At 41.0% G+C, this 17,339-nt stretch overlaps 1 protein-coding gene across 1 annotated transcript in view; it reads right to left on the bottom strand.

Annotated features, from left to right (window-relative positions):
- The window catches only part of slc12a5a (solute carrier family 12 member 5a), a 715,472-nt gene that overhangs the window by 127,078 nt on the left and 571,055 nt on the right, over nt 1–17,339 (bottom strand). The window contains exon 5 of the mRNA XM_069884657.1: nt 12,321–12,375. Coding sequence (XP_069740758.1) covers nt 12,321–12,375 — 55 coding nt within the window. The remainder of the gene's footprint in view (nt 1–12,320; nt 12,376–17,339) is intronic.

Below are 17,339 nucleotides of genomic sequence, written 5' to 3'. Positions count from 1 at the left end.
ATCTGGCTCCTTTTCTTCATTATTATTTTTTGCATTGAAGGTTACCTTATCATGATTACTTGTATTCAAACTCACTTCTCAATTCTATACTCATTCTGCAAATGTATTTACATTTCCTTTTTATTAGATTACAAGGTCAATCACAAGAGACATAGAAAGGCTGCCAACTTATTAGTGCCGGCTTAAAATGATCTCACAAAGGGTTAAAATATCTTCACCCCCCCCCCCCCCCAGTCTCTCTCCCAGCAGGATGAAATATCAGTTCTCAAAATGTTATGTTTGGCTTATAGGAGAGAGATAATTACTTGCAAAATCACAGCTAGCAAGCAGCTTAGCCTTGAGGAAAGCCACTAACAATACTCAACTGAGCTGAAGATCAATCTCGATAAAGGAACTGACCCAAAATGCTGACTGACCATTTCTACCTATATGATCTACTGATTTCCTCTAGCAGTTCATTGTGAGTGAAGACCGTTGGGGGGGGAGGGGGGGTGGTGTGCACATTTCTGTGGGTAATTTGGATTCTAGCTGCAAACAAATAGGTTTTTTTTAAAATGGCAAGCTCTCGATCATTTCCTCACTTCAAGCCTGAAATTCTCACAGGCCCTTTGAAATTTGTAAGTCATGGTGAACACCACCAACAAATTGGCTCTCAGTTTAACAAAATAAAATTTATTTTCTTTTGCACTGATTCTTTATGGCGTGCACAAATTAAAAAAAGATATTAAATTTAGACATATAGCATGGTGACAGGCCATTTCGGCCCATAAGTCTGTGCCGCTGAATTTTCGCCCAATTAACTTACACCCCTAGTATGTTTCAAACAGCGGGAGGAACGAGAGCCCACAGGGAAAGCCCGCGCAGACACGGGGAGAACATACAAATTCCTTACTGACAGCAAATGATTTGAACCCCAGTCCGGTCCCGATCACGAGCACTATAAAGGCATTGCACTAACTGCTACGCCAACCGGGCCGCCCAAAAATGGATGAATGTGTCCACCAGTATTTACATCATATGCCACATGTAGTGTAGACTGGAGCATGGTGATTTTATATATGCAGACTGTATCCAAAGCCTGTTGACCCATCAGTTCCTTCCTAACAGACAGACCTAAGGCTCCAGGCCTCATGTAAGCTGTCAGTGACTTTCTCAGTCCCCTAGGGAAACTCATGCCTTCACTAATAGGAATATTGGACATCTTATTGGACCAGCAGAAGCACGAAGGCTAATCTTAAGGAGAGAGCTGAAGGAATGACATTAGGGAAGGGGTTACCTGAGCACCGTTCGATTCTTGGCTGCTCTTCCTTGGCTCATTGCAGTATTTAAAAAATAGGCTTTTCACGGTAAGACTGGAGCAGAGCTCCTGTCACAGTAGTGTATTGAATACAGAGTCGGTGTCAGAATAAATCTAATTGGGGGGGCATTAGGGTGACCGCGGGGGGGGGGGGGGGTGCACAGACTGTCGTTCATGTTGCAGCTTTGTGCGCCGTTTGTATTTGGGTGAGGGGGCCACGATAACTCATTTGAGGGGGGGGCGATGCATTCCCCACGAATGCCCCCACCATGATGCTGACCCTGACTGAGTAGAGTTGCTACCTTACAGAGCCAGAAACCCAGATTCATTCCAGACCTTGAGTGCTGTCTGTGTGGAGATTGCGTTTTCTCCCTGTGACTGCTTGGGTTTCCTCCTGAATTCCAAATTCTGCATTAGCCTTAATGTGCAGATGAGGGGTGGAATTTGAGGGTTAGGTACCTCAGGAGAATGTGGGAAGAATAAAAAAAGGGATTAATGTAGAGTTACTGTAATTGATGGTTGATTGTCAGCACAGATCCGATGGGCTGAAGGGCTTGTTTTTGTGCTTTATCTTTCTATGATTCTGTGACCAATCAATGAGAGAGAAGTAGAAATGACCAGAAAAACCCCTTTAGATAGCTCCTCAATCATGATTCTATTCCTGAGACGAATGTTCTTACAATAATTCCATGATAATCTGAATTGGTATAACCTCGCCACCACCACCATCTGACACAGAGTTACATCTACACAAAACCCTGGAACATTTGGATAGCAAAGATGCATACATCAGAATGCTCTTTATTGATTATCGACCATCATCCCCTCAAAGCTGATCAGCAACTCCAAGACCTGGGAGTTAATAGCCCACTGTGTAATTGGATATCCTCACCTCCAGACCACAATCAGTGAAGATTGGTAAGAACTTCTCCTCCACAATCTCCATCAGTACAGGAGCACCACAGCGCTGAGTTCTTATCCTCCAGCTCTACTCACTTTACACCTATGACTATGTAGCTCGGTGCCACAATACTACAATACAATACTACAAATTCGCCAACGATACCATGATAGTGGGTTGTATAAAGAAAGTTGATGAGTCAGCACACAGGATGAAGATTGAACACTTGGCTGAATGGTGCACCAACAACAACCTTATACTCAATGTCACCAAAACTAAGGAACTGATTGTTGACTTCAGGAAAGGAAAGCCAGAGGTTTACAATCCAGTGATCATTGGGGGATCAGAGGTAGAGAGGGTGAGAAAATGTAGGTTCTTGGGAGTCACTATCTCAGAGGATCTTTCCAGAACTCAACACACCAATGGAATCATGAAGAAAGCACGTCTACTTCCTCGGGAGTTTGTGAAAGTTTGGTATGACACCAGAAATCCTGGCAAATTTCTACAGAAGTTTGGTGGAAAGTGTGCTGATCGGCTGCATCATGGTCTAATACCCCTGAGTGTAAAGCCCTCCAAAAAGTAGTGACCACAGCCCAGGACATCACAGGCAAAGCCCTCCTCACTATTGAGTACATCTACAGGGAACACTGCCATCAGAGGGCAGCAGCAATCATCAAAGCCCCAAACCACCCAGCACACGTTCTGTTTTCACTGCTGCCATCAGGAAAGAGGTGCCACACGACTTGCACCACCATTTTAGGAACAGCGTTACCCCTTCACCATCAGACTCCTCAATGACAAAGTCAATCAGAGACTCATTTAAAGACTCTTACTTGTGCATTTTATTGATTTTCTTTATTCTCTCTGTACTGAGCAGTCAGTTTGTTTATATTCATTATCTGTTTACAGTTCTGTTATTTGTTCATGTTTACACTGTGTCTATTAGCCAACTGAGAAACAAAAAGTCCTTCGGTATTATGCTGAGATAGTAAAACAAAGCAAACTTCAATGACTAATTCAGATCCTCAGCTCTCACTTCTGTGAAGAGGAGGAAATGTCACAGAACCTTAGACAAGCTCTAATCATGACCATTTTGAAGAAAGGATCCAATTTCAGGTATTACAAAGGGGTCGACCTGCGATTTGTCACAAGAAAAATCATCGCTAAAGTCCTCCTCCCAGTGGCTGAAGGGCTGCACCATGGGGACATGATCTTCACAGTGAACCAACTCCACGGGAATGGCAGGAAGCAGCAGCATCCACCGTGCGTCTCCTTCCTCAGCCCATAGGAATCTTGTTTCAGTTGATTGGAAAGCAATTTGGATGCCTGTAGAATTTTCTCCTGTAACGTGATGGCATGCAATGTGTATTCTGAACAATGGACCCACAGAGGACCCAATCTTTGAGTCAAGCAAGGATGCGTCATTGCCCCAACACTTTATACAGTGATGTATCTCACCTCCAACAAGCTTTCTGCTAGATGCAACTGGTCTGCAAGATCAGAACCTTTTCTGAAAAAAACCCCACAGTACCCTCGTTCACTCCATTGCCCTGTCTGACCTGGAAAAGCACAATACTGAAGCCCGCCCCTGTGACATCATCAACAGGCCAAATGCCAAACTAATTACATTACATTCCCCCCCCACTTTAAGTTCAAAGTTAATCTTAGCTTCTGCTCTCTTCAATTAACATTCACTACACATTTCCTTTGAACTTTTTTTTCAGTTTCTCACAGGTTAAGTCTCTATAGTTTTATACCTTCACTACCTGACCGTGTTCTCATGATCCCAAGTGTACTCTGAGATTTTCTTGCTGATGACAGAGCCCTTGAACCTGCTCCTGTAGAAGTATCCACTTCCAGCTGATGCTCCTGTAGATTCTCGCACTGAGTCCCTGGGGCTGGTATAGACATGAGACAGTGATAATTCCTCCTCAGTGTTCCTTGTTGTCCGCTGACCAGGTAATGACCTGGTGTGGTGTATGGATATCACGTGCCTTGTGCTCTTGCATCAGAGATCCAAACATGGCCTCCAGGTGACAGCTTTGCAAGGTCACTTGCCTCTTATTGAAATGTTTTGCATCCATCCATCTTTTCTCCCTCTCCTTGTGATGGAGTTGTAGCAGGCCTGGTAGAGCCAGCTGCAACCTCTCTGGAAGGGTAGGCAATGTGGTGCGAAGGCGACGTCCATGAGTAACTGGGCAGGGCTGTAGCCGTTGTTTAGAAGTGTGGATCTGTAGGCCAATAAAGCACGATAGGGAGCTCTGGCCTTTTTAAGCAAGTTTTTAACAGTTTGAACAGCACATTCTTCCTCACCATTACTCTGTGGATATTTAGAGCTGCTGATTATATGCCCAAAGCCATAATCAGCTGCAAAATCCTTCATTTCACATCCAGAGAATTGTGGCCCATTGTCTCTTATGAATGTTTCTGGAACGCCATGTCGTGCGAACATAGATTTCAGATGGATAATTACATCTGTGGACCCTTTTGGACTGAGCTGTGCTATTTCTATATATCTAGAGAAACAGTCCGCCACTAGCAAATAGGTATCGTCTCTGAGAGTCAATAGATCTGCTCCTAGTTTTTGCCAGGGCCTGTCTGGAAGTTTGGTTGGCATCAGAGGTTCTTTTGAATTTGTCCTTTGCTTAATAAACTCTCTGCGTTTAAGGACAATCTCACTTATCTGACTGCTTCGTCCAGGCCACCACATTGTCTGAGTGGTGCGTTCCCTGCACTTTACTACCTCCTGGTGGCCCTCGTGTATTTTCACAACTACATCATTTCTCATGTTAGCTGGAATAACTATCCTTGTGTCACACGGGAGAAGTCCATCATGCATGGGTAGAACTGCCCTCACAAGCCAGTAGTGTTTGACTGGTCCCGGTAGCTGGTTCCTGTCTGGCCATCCCTCCACACAGTATCTTATGACTTGTGTGCAAACACTGCCAACACACATCTGCTCATGAAGCTCAGTCAGGTATCTGTCACCTGTCAGGAGATTGTCCAGCACAGACTCAATGTGGATATTAGGTCACTGTTGGCACATACAGCACCATCTTTGAGTGAGGAGTGAAAGAGTGTGTCAGCTAACATGAGAAATGTTAGCTGTGTGAGATCGTGTAAGAATACCTCATCAAGCACATCCTGAACCTCTGTATCCAAGATGGCAGTGCATCCAAAGCCTGCTCACCTAGTAGACTTACAAGAGGTTTGTGGTCCGTTTCCAGCTCAAAATGTATTCTAAGGATAAAATCAATAAATCTCTCGCAGGCCCAGGTCAGAGCTAGTAACTCCTTTTCCAGTTGAGCATATCACTGCTCAGTGTCTGTCAGTGACCTGGAAGCATAAGCGACTGATAACCAAATGTGTCCATTCTTCTGTAGCATCACTGCTCCTAGCCCATAAGATGAGCTATCAGCTGATATTCTCAGTTGCTTGCTAGGGTCGTACATCCAAAGGACCGGTGCAGATGAGAGCTCATGCTTGAGGCTGCAAAATGTCCTCTGTTACTCATGACCCCAGCACCACTGGTTCTTTTTGGACAGCAGGTCTCTCAGTGGTTTGTCCTTTCCAGCCAGGTTTGGAATGAACTTTCCTAACTGATTCACCACACCAAGGAAGCTTCTGAGCTCACTTATGTTCATTGGCTCTTTCATGTCCTGCGCTGATCTTGTTTTATCTGGGTCAAGCCTCATGCCATCAGCTGAGATGATGTATCCAGTAACTTAATGTCTCTTTTCCCAAACTCACATTTAGACATGTTGAGAGTGACCCCTGCTTATTTCTTCTGTTCGCTCAAGGACAGCATGGACCCTAGCATCATGCTGGTTCTTTGTGGTTCCCCAGATGAGGATAACGTCCATGTTGCAGACAACCCCTTCTAGATCTAGGTAACCTTGATCACCATCCTGTTCTGGAAGTGTTCTGGGGCAGAGGAGATACCAAAAGGCAGGAGGTTAAAATAATAACGCCTGAATGGCATGATAAAGGTGGTATAGAGAGCTGATTCTTTAGAGAGGGGAATCTGCCAAAAGCCCATGTTCGCATCCAACTTAGTGAAATACTGTGCAACTGTGAGCGTACCTAAGGTAGGGAAGGGAGGATAAACTTTTCACGGTACACTGACCCATTTAAGGGTGTCAGGAGCACACAAATGGGACTACCACCATGCCACAACATCAACCTGTTGGCTCCTCCACATGGCTAATTACCCCTAGATTTTCCATTCTCTCTAGCACTTTCTTCACTTTGCCCATGAGTGGCAATGGGACCCGTTGTGGCACTTTAAGAGAAAATGGCTTAGCGTCAGGTTTGAGTTTAATGATGTGAGGCTTCTGAACCAGGCCAAGTCCATCACAGAGTTTAGGATATGTATTTCTAACTGTCTCTTGGTCTATGGCATCAACTCTGGCTACTAGCTTGAGTCTCACTGAGGTTGGTCTGCTCAATAGCGCCACCTATAGATCTCTCACCACAAAGACGTCCTCTGTGGTGCTCCTTTCTTTGTATGAGAATGTTTCAGTAGCTGACTGCAGGATTGTCAGCTTCACTCCACCCGGACAATAGACCGTGGTTTCTGAGCTTTATCAAGCTTATCCTCTCCATGTATGACTCTTTTAAACACCTGCTTGGGAATGGCTGTAACATCTGCCCTGGTGTTGATTTTGAAGGTTACCTTACTGCCTCCTATGTTGATGTCAGCCATCCACGGTTCCTCGCTGGAAGCCACCTCTCCTAGAAACACCCCATCCATGTCCTCTGAAATCTCATTCACTGAGCTGGTTGACCTACAGACTTTTCCATAATGTCCTCATTTACCACAGTTGAGGTATTCTGCACTCTTGGCTGGGCACTGAAATGCTGAGTGGAAAGGTGATTTACCACATTTAGGACATGCTTTGTTGTTCATCCTGCTCTGCACTGTTTTCTTAAATGTTGGTTGTTCCTTGGCTTTGTATTTGTGCTGATTTCCCCTCTTCATGTGCACTGCACCCATTGCTATTTACTAGCTCTCATTTCTCCACTCAAGTCAGTTGTTGCCGCTTTATTTCCTCTGACTGTCTAGCCATTGTGATAGCTTTTGTGAGGGTGAGGTCTTTATCGAGTTGCATTGCATCCTCTCTGACAGTGATGAATCTCTAAGACCAACTACTAATTTGTCTCTCAAAAGCTCATCATAAAGATCTCCATACTCGCAGTTCTCTGACAGTGCATGCAATGCTGTGATGAATCAGTCCACTGTTTCCATAGGCTGCTGTACTCTCTTGTTAAACTTGACCCGTTCATATATCATGTTTTTCTTTGGAATTAAATATGTGTCAAAACCTTTCCTGACTTCATGATAATGCTGGCGCTACTCGCTCATTTCTAGTCCTCGTAGACCATCATCAGTCCCGTCCCCCATGCAGAATACCAGTGTATTTACTTGGTTAGCTTCGGTGGAATTGTTCAAGTTAATGGCCAGTCTGAAATGCTGGAATCTCCTAATCCACTTCTCCCACTCCTGTGGCCTCAAGAAGTCGAGGGGTTCCGGAGGTTTAATGGTGAATGTCACTGCTGGAGATGCCACAGTTCCCGGTCGGGGTGCCTCCATATGTCCCAGCTCATTCTCCAGGGTGCTTGTTTTTTTTTTAACCAGGATGTCTGTCCTCCAGTCCGTGGCTCAAAGCAGTTCTACTTCTGACACCATGTTATGTTGGGTTCACATACACACTTTGAGCTTAGCGTTCAGAACCCTTTGTTGAAAACAACCCCACAGTACACTTTTCATGTGACCCCTCCTTCGCTCCATCTCCCCCTTTTGACCTGCAAAAAACACAATACTGCCTGCCCCATGACATCATCAACAGGTCAAATGTCAAACTATTAACATTACAGCACTCTCCGGATCTAAGGGCATCTCAGTCCCAGTCATCAATAATGGTTGATAATGTATATATCTGGAAACTAAGCTCTTGGTCATTGTCATATTGTTCCCTGAGCTCCTGTAAGACAAAAGTGTTATCCCAGTCAGCTCCCGCTTCAAAACACCACAGTAGGTTAAAATATAGAGTCCCAAGAAAATATAACCTGTACCTTGGAAGACATCATTGATGAAGTTCATCATGACCTTCAGTGTGCCAGCACAGCCTTTGACCATCAGAGGAAAATGGAGTCTGAAGACCATGACTTCAAATCTGACACAGAACTTGCCTTCCTTTTATCAGTGGATTCTATGTTCTTCATCACTTCTGTGAGATGGACTACCTATAGAAGGCACCTCAGTGCAATAGAAAGTTACCACTAATATTGTCTCTGCAAAACCCATATTGATCCATAGATCAATAAGCAAGCAAATGGCAACATCTTCTCCCTGACCAAAATCAGGTTGTCATTGTGATCTGCATGTCTGTAACTCAGGGGCACACAAAAATTTAGCAATGAGTTTGAGGAGAGCATCCAAACCATCTATTTACCCATCTAATCCAATACCTAATGACCCACTTATGGCAGAGTCTGCAAGTCCCATGGTGCCCTCATCCGGCGCACGAAGACCCACAGATCCTGTGTGGAAGAAAGATATCCTCAGCCCTGATGGACTGCCCAAGAAGAATTCCTGCACTACTGTGGTGAATGTCTGCCAAGCTGCCTGCCCCCCACTGGCGAGCCTTGCTGTACTAACATTGGCTGTGCATTATCTCTACTGTTAAGGGCACTTCCCCTTGGATATAACTGTATATGCATCTATTGTCTTTCATTATTGTACCATGAGTTTCTGCTAACAAAAGCCATGATTATTGTTTGACCACATCGTCTTTGTCTACTTCATCAACTGGCACTTCAATTTTATTAGCAGAAATGGATGCAGCCCTCAGCCAGAGTGGCTGATAATCTTTCAGGTGGCTATGCTGAGGCTCCACTGCCTCATGCTGGCAATTCTGGAGCAGGTCCAGAAGTCATTCCTTCCCACACTACTGACCCAGGACCTGTACCAGTTCCCAAGGTTGCAAAGGAGCCACCTGTTCTGAGTTAAAGCACCAGAATTCATAAACAACCTGATAGGCTGAGATATTCATAAAACATCTCATTATTTTTCAATTGCTTGCTAGATACTGGCATATTTTGGCAGTTAGAGTATCTCAAGGCCAAACATGGTATCCATGTATCGCTTGCTTCAGTCTTTCCCAGCAGCTGTCCTTTTGATTTTAACCTTCTTCTGCCGGGGAGGAGACTGTGGTGAATGTCTGCCAAGCTGCCTGTCTCTCCCCTCTGGCGAGCCTTGCTGTACTAACATTGGCTGTGCATTATCTCTACTGTTAAGGACACTTTCCCTTGGATATAACTGTATATGCACCTATTGTTTTTCATTATTGTACCATGAGTTTCTGCTAATAAAAGCCATGATTATTGTTTGACCACATCGTCTTTGTCTACTTCATCAACTGGCACTTCAATTATCACTTTCAAATCCCGAGCAAACTATGCCTGCCTCTTGGTGTGCTCAGTTCCCACTGGGAGTCTGATGCAGGCACAGCTAGACAAGGGGCTGAAGGTTTGCTGGTGTGAGATGGGGTGCATTTGGATCTGACACAGAACAGATGTTGAAGTTGCTTCCTTAAAATAGAATATCAATTTTTTATCAGAAAATTAATCTGTTTTCCTTTTATTAACCAGTGAATTCGTTCCTATTCTCTTGAAGTAATAGCTTCAAAAACATATAAAATGCTGGAAAGTACAGAAATGCAAACATGTTTTATTTAAACATTGAATGTAGAATTTGTGGGAACATCAATAAACTTCTATGGAGCAGGAGAAAAAGAGATTAGAGGATTTAAAAGAAGATTTAAAGTAATAGAAACAAACATCATAAAGATTAGCAGGAAAGTGCATATACGGATAATAAAAATACTCAGTGGACACAATGTTCTTGCTAGTACGCTATTCTCAAGTTGCAAAGTGTGCATTTGCAAGGTTAGATTACTATGGCAAAATTGCACTTGATATTTCTGGAGCTAAGAAGAATTGCCTTGTTAGATCTTTGTGAATTTTGACTTCCACTGGGAGAGTAGATAAATGGATAATCCATTTGTTCAGTCAAGTTGTTTATGATCCTATTGGACCAGGTAGCTCTTGTTCATCCCCGACTCTTCTCAGGTCGAGAAACAAAGGACAGCAGAAGAGATTTGCTATACATATTGAAAAGTAGTCCTGTGGCTTTAAAAGTGTCACTCAGTATTTCTCTGTATCACTCTCCCCAGATACTGCCTGACCCGCTGAGTATTCAATGCATCTTCTAACATCCTCTCGTCACAGTCCTGATCCACTATTTTTTCAAATAGGTGATTATATTTTTCTTTTGTCGTATTTTTGCAATTCCTATTAGAGAGTGATTATGGCAATTAATTCCAACACCCACTTGGCTGTCACTTCCAACTTAATTAAATTGAATTGTTAAAAAATCTCTGTTGCATAAAAACATTAAATCTCCCCTCTGTTAAACCTCTGTCCTATGGATATTAATTTACTTTCTGAAGAAATGAGATGTTCTTCATTTACTCTGCTAAACTCTCCAATCTTCTCTGCTCAAAAGGGATACATCTATACACAGCCTTGCCGAGACTACATGAAGTACTGTGTACAGTTCTGATTGCCTCGCTGTAGGAAGGATATCAATAAGTTGGAAGGTGAACGAAGGAGATTCATCAAGGTGTCACCAGGACTAGTGGGCTTGAGTTATAGAAAGAGGTTAGATGGACTGCTATTTTATTTCTTGGAGTGTAGGAGACTGAGGGGTGACATTATCAAAGTATATAAAATTATGAGGGGCATGGATAAAATGAATGCTCATTTTTTCCCCCCAAGATAGATGATTCAAGAATGAGAGGGTAAGGGTTTAAATGAGAGGAGAGAGATGTAAGAGAAACCTGAGGGATAACTTGGACTGTGTGGTCTGTCTGGAATGAGTCGCCAGAGGAAACTAAAGAAGTCAGTACAATTATAAAGTTCAAAAATCAATTGGACTGATAAATAAGTTGAATGGATATAGATCACATGCAGGTAAATAGGACTTGCTCAGAATGCCAACTTGTTTGGCATTGGCGAGTTGGGCTGGAGGGCTTCTTCCATGCTATATGATTTGATGATTCTATAATGAATCCATCTAATCCATTACTTCCATTGAAGTGGAGTTGCACATCACTACCAGTCTGGTAAATCTCCTCTGCCTTCTCTCTGAAGGTTATACACTGTTCCAAAAATGTCAGCACTCAAATAGAAATAAAACAATTGCATCGAAACTTAAGTGCATTAGGGTTGAAACAATTGATCTCAGGCAGACTTTAGAGAAATCCTAAATGTGAATGTCGATGAAGATTGATATTTGGATTTGGTTGATCAACTGCAAGGCAACAACTACCTGCGGATGTTCCCAAATTACCGCTTATGTCATTACAATGAAGCAGAGATGGGACTGAGTTATTAATTTCTCAAATACACAAGGTTCTTAGATTTTAAATGACAATTTTCAGTTGTGCTTGGCTAAGCTAGTAGATGGAACAGAACTGTACTTAGAAGAAAGAATATCAACAGAAATGATGTGGAAATTGGATGCAGCAAAACTAAATGTGAGAATGGAGAGAAAAAGAAACTGTTGGATGAAATTTAAAAAAAGACTTTCATTAAAATGTCATTTTTTTTAACTAATTCAGGGACATGAACTGGTGTCTCACATATATGAACTGTTCTTTGTAGAATGAGTACATGGAGAGGAGTTGAATGCGAAGCTCATTGACAAGACCATTGAGCAAGATACTTGGGCTCTTTCTGGAATACCGTCAAACACTGGGGATTAATGAAATAAAGGGAAGAAATGCCGCTGCATTATCACAGAGTTAATCTGAGGCTACCTTTCACTGATTTAATCTTCCATGATCACAGTCTCATCTGAGTGGGGCACTGATTCAATTTATCTTGTACTCACAGATGAAGTAGAAATAAGGCCAGAGAATTCAAGCACTAATATGCATACACTGTCCACAGGCTTTGCTCACTCTTCCTACTTTTAGACTCTCAACCGTACAACTTTCATCCATTTACCCTCCCCAAATCACAAGTGTTATCCATTGCAAATGCTGGTTTCCATACCTGGCACAACACCATTGGTGGCGATGGCACTCATCGAGATTGCTGTCAGCATAGTCTGCAAAAGAAGACAATACATCTAGTCAATGGGGACATAAAGATTGCCCCTGAAGGAGACACATATCAACAATAACCTGCTCATCCTTTGTTCCTCTTGGGGTTGGTCAATGTTGAAAATTTTAACTTGTTTAAAACTCTTGGTAAATATGTAGACCTCTAATACCTTCACTAATTTGGATAACTGATTTAAATAAATGGAACCAACAGTATCAGATAGATGTTTTTGCTGTAAGAAGGAAACGGGAACAACAGTACATGCAATTTGGGCGTGTGAGAAAGTGGAAAAGTTTTGGGAAGATCTAAATCAGGTATTAAATAAAATCACAAAAAGCAACATACCAAAAAATCCAGAGATCTTTCTTCTAAGTAATATAAGAAGTAAAGAATTAGGTCTCAAACTGGATGAAGCGCAAAAAAGATTTATTATGATAGCCTTAGTTGTAACAAAAAAATCTATATACATTTTCTGGAAATCAGAAGAGAGCCTGAGAGTATAGCAATGGTACATAGAAATGAATAAATGTATTCCATTGGAAAAAAATAACATATAATTTAAAAAATAAAGTCACATTATTAGAACAAATTTGGGAATCATACATGGAACACAACAGAGAGGGCCTCCACCCCCTAAAATGATAGAATGAGAAGAAGATGAAATGAACTGACTCAGTGTGTAAAAACAATTTTCTTGTTTATTTTCATTGTGTGATGACATTGTTTAATGGGTTTAATGTATGATATATGTTGGATGTTTAGTGGGTTGGGAGGGGGGTGGGAAGGAGGGAGGGGGGAAAAGGTGAGAAAATGACACTGTGTATATTCAAGAGGGAAATGTTTGTGTGTATTTTGGTTAATATGGTTCATAGTGTGAAAAATAAAATATTTTAAAAAACTGCAGTAATATTTAAGGCATTCGCTTCCATTTTAACCATGTTACTATCGGAAAAGCACACACATTACAGCGGTAAATGTAATTGCTGTCAAAATACTATTGATGGCAACAGTAGATAATTTGGGTAGCAGCACAATGGCTGGGTAACTCAGCAAACAACACAAACCATAAAAAGAATTGCAAACTAACCATGGAGTTCCTTTGCAAACATCATTGAGATGGGGGAGGTGTTAACTTTCACACTCAGGAGTTTGTTGAACAGTTGTCAGTTGTGTGGGTTATATTCCACTGAGCCAAGGCTCAGTTCTATGTTAACTTTGGCTGGAACAGCTGCGGAAGCAACTTTTACTTTGAGGTTGTCTTTCACTGCACTGATGATAATAAATAATTTTGGATGTGGAGCTGCCTCTTATTGCTTGGTGCTCTATCCATAACAGCAGAGAAAATTTAAGAGCAGCTCCCCTTTGTAAGATCTCCATTCATGACTCACCCACTATCAATTAGAAAGACAGGGTGCTGCTGCTTAATGATGGTCTGTGGCAAGCTATGATCAGATTAGGCTAAGGAGCACTGGCTGGCTTATGACCTCATGAGACTTGCACCAAAATTACTATTTGTCTCTGAGTATGCTCATCAAGGATTTTAGATGACACTGGCCTTCCAGTGAGCAAAGATTATGACTCAAAATTGAATAAAGTAGATAACGGCTCAATCCTGAAAAGCTGGCTATGTATCTTTATCTTTGCTACATAAAGTACACTGTTTGATTAGCTGAGCTCCAGCATTGTGTTTTTAAATGAATAAAATAGATGATGCCTGCCTGGTAAGTTTTTATCAGCATTTGTTGATGAAAATATTCAGTGTACAAAGGACAATTTTTAAAATGTCTTAAGTTCCTAATGAAATAGATTTACCCCATTAACATGTCGTGAAGGTAAAGCACTGTGAAATATTTGTTTAATAGATTGCACTGAAGTAATGCATCATGGGCGATGATAGATGACTTCAAAATTTTTCGTGGGAAGTTGGGCGTACCACAAAAATATGGAATGTTTACATCATGCAAAAGAAAATGTAGGTGCAGTAATAAAAAGAAACAAAAAAGGGTATAAAAGTAACTATTTTATACATAAAAATGTAGTTTTTCCAACTGAATTCTACATACTTAAAAAATGTGTAAGCTCTGATGGTGAATGGATCTGTATGTATGGAAGGGGAGAAGGAGGAAGGGATGGAGGGAGGGAGTTTTGTTTTTGATTGTGTGTGTGAGAAAAAAGTTTAATATATTGTATATTTAAAATGTCACTATGTAAAATTTTTGAAAAAAATGAAAATAAAATAAAAAAAAGAAAATGTATTATTTTCTTGTGCCAAACATGATCTGTTTACTTACTTAATTGTTGCAAACAGGTGGAGTAACATTCTGCTGAATAGCAATTCTATCATGTAGCATGATCCCTGGTCCACACCTCCTCTCTGCTGATGTCAACACTTCAATCAGAAATTCATGATTGGAAATCTGGTTGACTGGATCTAACTACTTACTTCATAAATTCAAAAATGCAAATCAATTTGCAGCACTATCTGATTTTTATGAAGTTCATTGAATCTTGGTTTTTGATCACTGGGTTGAGCTGTATTGTTATGAGCTTTTTCTCCTCGTCTTTGATATCTGATGTAACAAAAAAAAAGCTATAAAATATTTGGCAGCAGCTGGTTCAGCACTGGGAGCCATTCAGATGCAGCTCAGTACAAAATTTTTTGGTATTGGTTGGGGTGGTAGGGGAAGGGATGGGAAGGTGAAAGGGATGCACCCATAAACAAACAGCATTGGTTGGTCAGCATAACCAGTCTGCCAATTTTCTCTGTGTATTTTAAGCAAAATGTAATTTCAGATCAGTTGTCTCCAAGTTCTTCGGTTGACATCAAGAATGATTCTTGAACACTATTAGAGTGGAGTTGTATTTCTGACTCAAATTGATGCTCAGTTTCCAGAAGGTAAAGAGGACATTAGGACCAAATTGTTGTTGCTGCCATTAAGTTCCACACAAAGATCCAATATCACTTCATTGATCTATTGGCATCTCCTTGTATTGTGTTTATTCATTCACATGCTTTGTTTCCTAAAAGAGTGACTATATTTTAAAGATAGTTCATTGGTTATAAAGAGCTTTAGACCATTTTACAAGGATTTTACAACATTTTATAAGGGATATGAAAGATAGTATAAAATCTATCTTTCCATTTATTATTCAACTACAAGGATAGTGAAAGTTGTATATTCTTTTAAAACCCATGCTGTTGTAGGTTTACACTGGTCAGCACAACATTGTGGCCTGAAGGGCCTGCACTGTGCTGTAGTGTTCTATGTATTTTTCTGGAACTTATTTTATCATCATACATCACGAGCAAAAGTTCTTGTTCTTTTTCATGCCAACAGGGTCAATTTATATGCTTCCTCACTTTTAAAAATGAAGGAATGACATTCACTGTTTTCTGAAGTTATTTTGTTCCAAAGGAATTTTATTAAAAGCAAAGAAAAACTGCAGATGCTGGAAATCTCAAATAATAACAGGAAATATTGGAAGTACTCAGCAGATCAGATGGTGCAAGTGGGGTGCGAGACAGAGTCAACAATGGGAGGGGAAATAATAGCTGATAAACTGAGCAAGTGTAGGGAAAATTAAACTCCAGGAGTTGGATGTATTGCATCTTTACACATTATAAGTTGGAAAAAAAGTGCAAATGTTCTATTGCAATTATTTAACCTGAAATTAAAATAGAAATGGAAAATGCTGGTGATAGGCAGCCAGTCAGAAAGAATAAGTTAACATTTCAAGACATTTAGTCAGAAGTGATGATCTGAAATTTTAACTTTGTTTCTCTTTACACAGATGCTGCCGAAACTGATTTCAACATTTTCTATTTTAATTCCCACAAAATCAGCTTTTTAAAAAAAAACAATTACTTTTACTTTTTGTCCTATTTTGAAAGTAAGTTTTATATCACGATTCAGCTAGATAAAAGGATTGGTTTGAGCCATTCTCTAGCCAGTTAAAAATCTTTGGGTTTGAACCAGTCCCTGCGGACTCCAATGAGCAGGGACATGATCACCACCATTGAAAACTATGCCAACAGCCTGGAGGTGCTAGCAGAGCCTGAGGGACAGTTATTGTTTGTTAATGTGCTTGTGGCTCTCCCCAAAAGTCAAGGATGCATCCCTATTCAGAGAAAATAGAAGCAGTGAAAGGAAATCTCAGCTGCTTTTTTCAAAGCAGCAAATAGCCTGAGGCAGAAAACTGTACAGTTGATTGATTTCCTCTGTACCCTTTAGTAAAGTTTGATGCTGTTCCTCAATTGTGGATTTGTTTTTCCTTTCTAAATTCTTTAAACTTTCACAGAGTTAAATTGCCCAAAAATCTCAGCATGCATATTTATTGGAGAGAAGAAGGTCTGCAAAATCCCTGTTATCCTGAATTCAAGCAAATGGCAGCCTGAAGCAACCGTCAAAATCAATGAGGAAAATAAATCCGTAAAAAAATGTGTAAGTTTAAAATTGGAGTGCCTTGCTCCAATTGCGCAACACATAGTCTCAAGCAACCAGAAAATTCACTTATCTGGCATCTGCTGTTCTTCTCTGATGGAGTAAAGTTGGATTCCTCACTAAGGCTGAAGCCTACAGAGGAGTTGACCAGATTTTATAGACTTTTTCGTGTTTGTGTTTATTTATATTGAAATATTATTTAAAAGGCTGGTATTCCTCTTAGAGAATATTCATAAAAAATAAACAAGCAAACATATAAATAAATAGCTGTTTAATTATATTCAAATAAATTCTCATGTCCACCAGCTTTTTTGACCATAGGTTCCAAACATCTGCAAAAATTGATGGAAACTGGGAGCACACCAGTTTCCCCCCACCAAAGTAACATTTGACTGAATTCACCTCTCCGAGGTGTTTGTTGGGTGCTTATTGCTATCTCGGCTGCACCATTTCATCAGCTGCAAGGATCGACAATGAGATAGACAACAGACTCGCCAAGGCAAATAGCGCCTTTGGAAGACTACAC

Source organism: Narcine bancroftii, chromosome 6, assembly GCF_036971445.1.
Source record: "Narcine bancroftii isolate sNarBan1 chromosome 6, sNarBan1.hap1, whole genome shotgun sequence".
In the NCBI taxonomy this organism is placed as follows: Eukaryota; Metazoa; Chordata; class Chondrichthyes; order Torpediniformes; family Narcinidae; genus Narcine; species Narcine bancroftii.
Note: the sequence above shows the minus strand (reverse complement) of the source record. Positions and strands in the feature narration are given on the sequence as shown.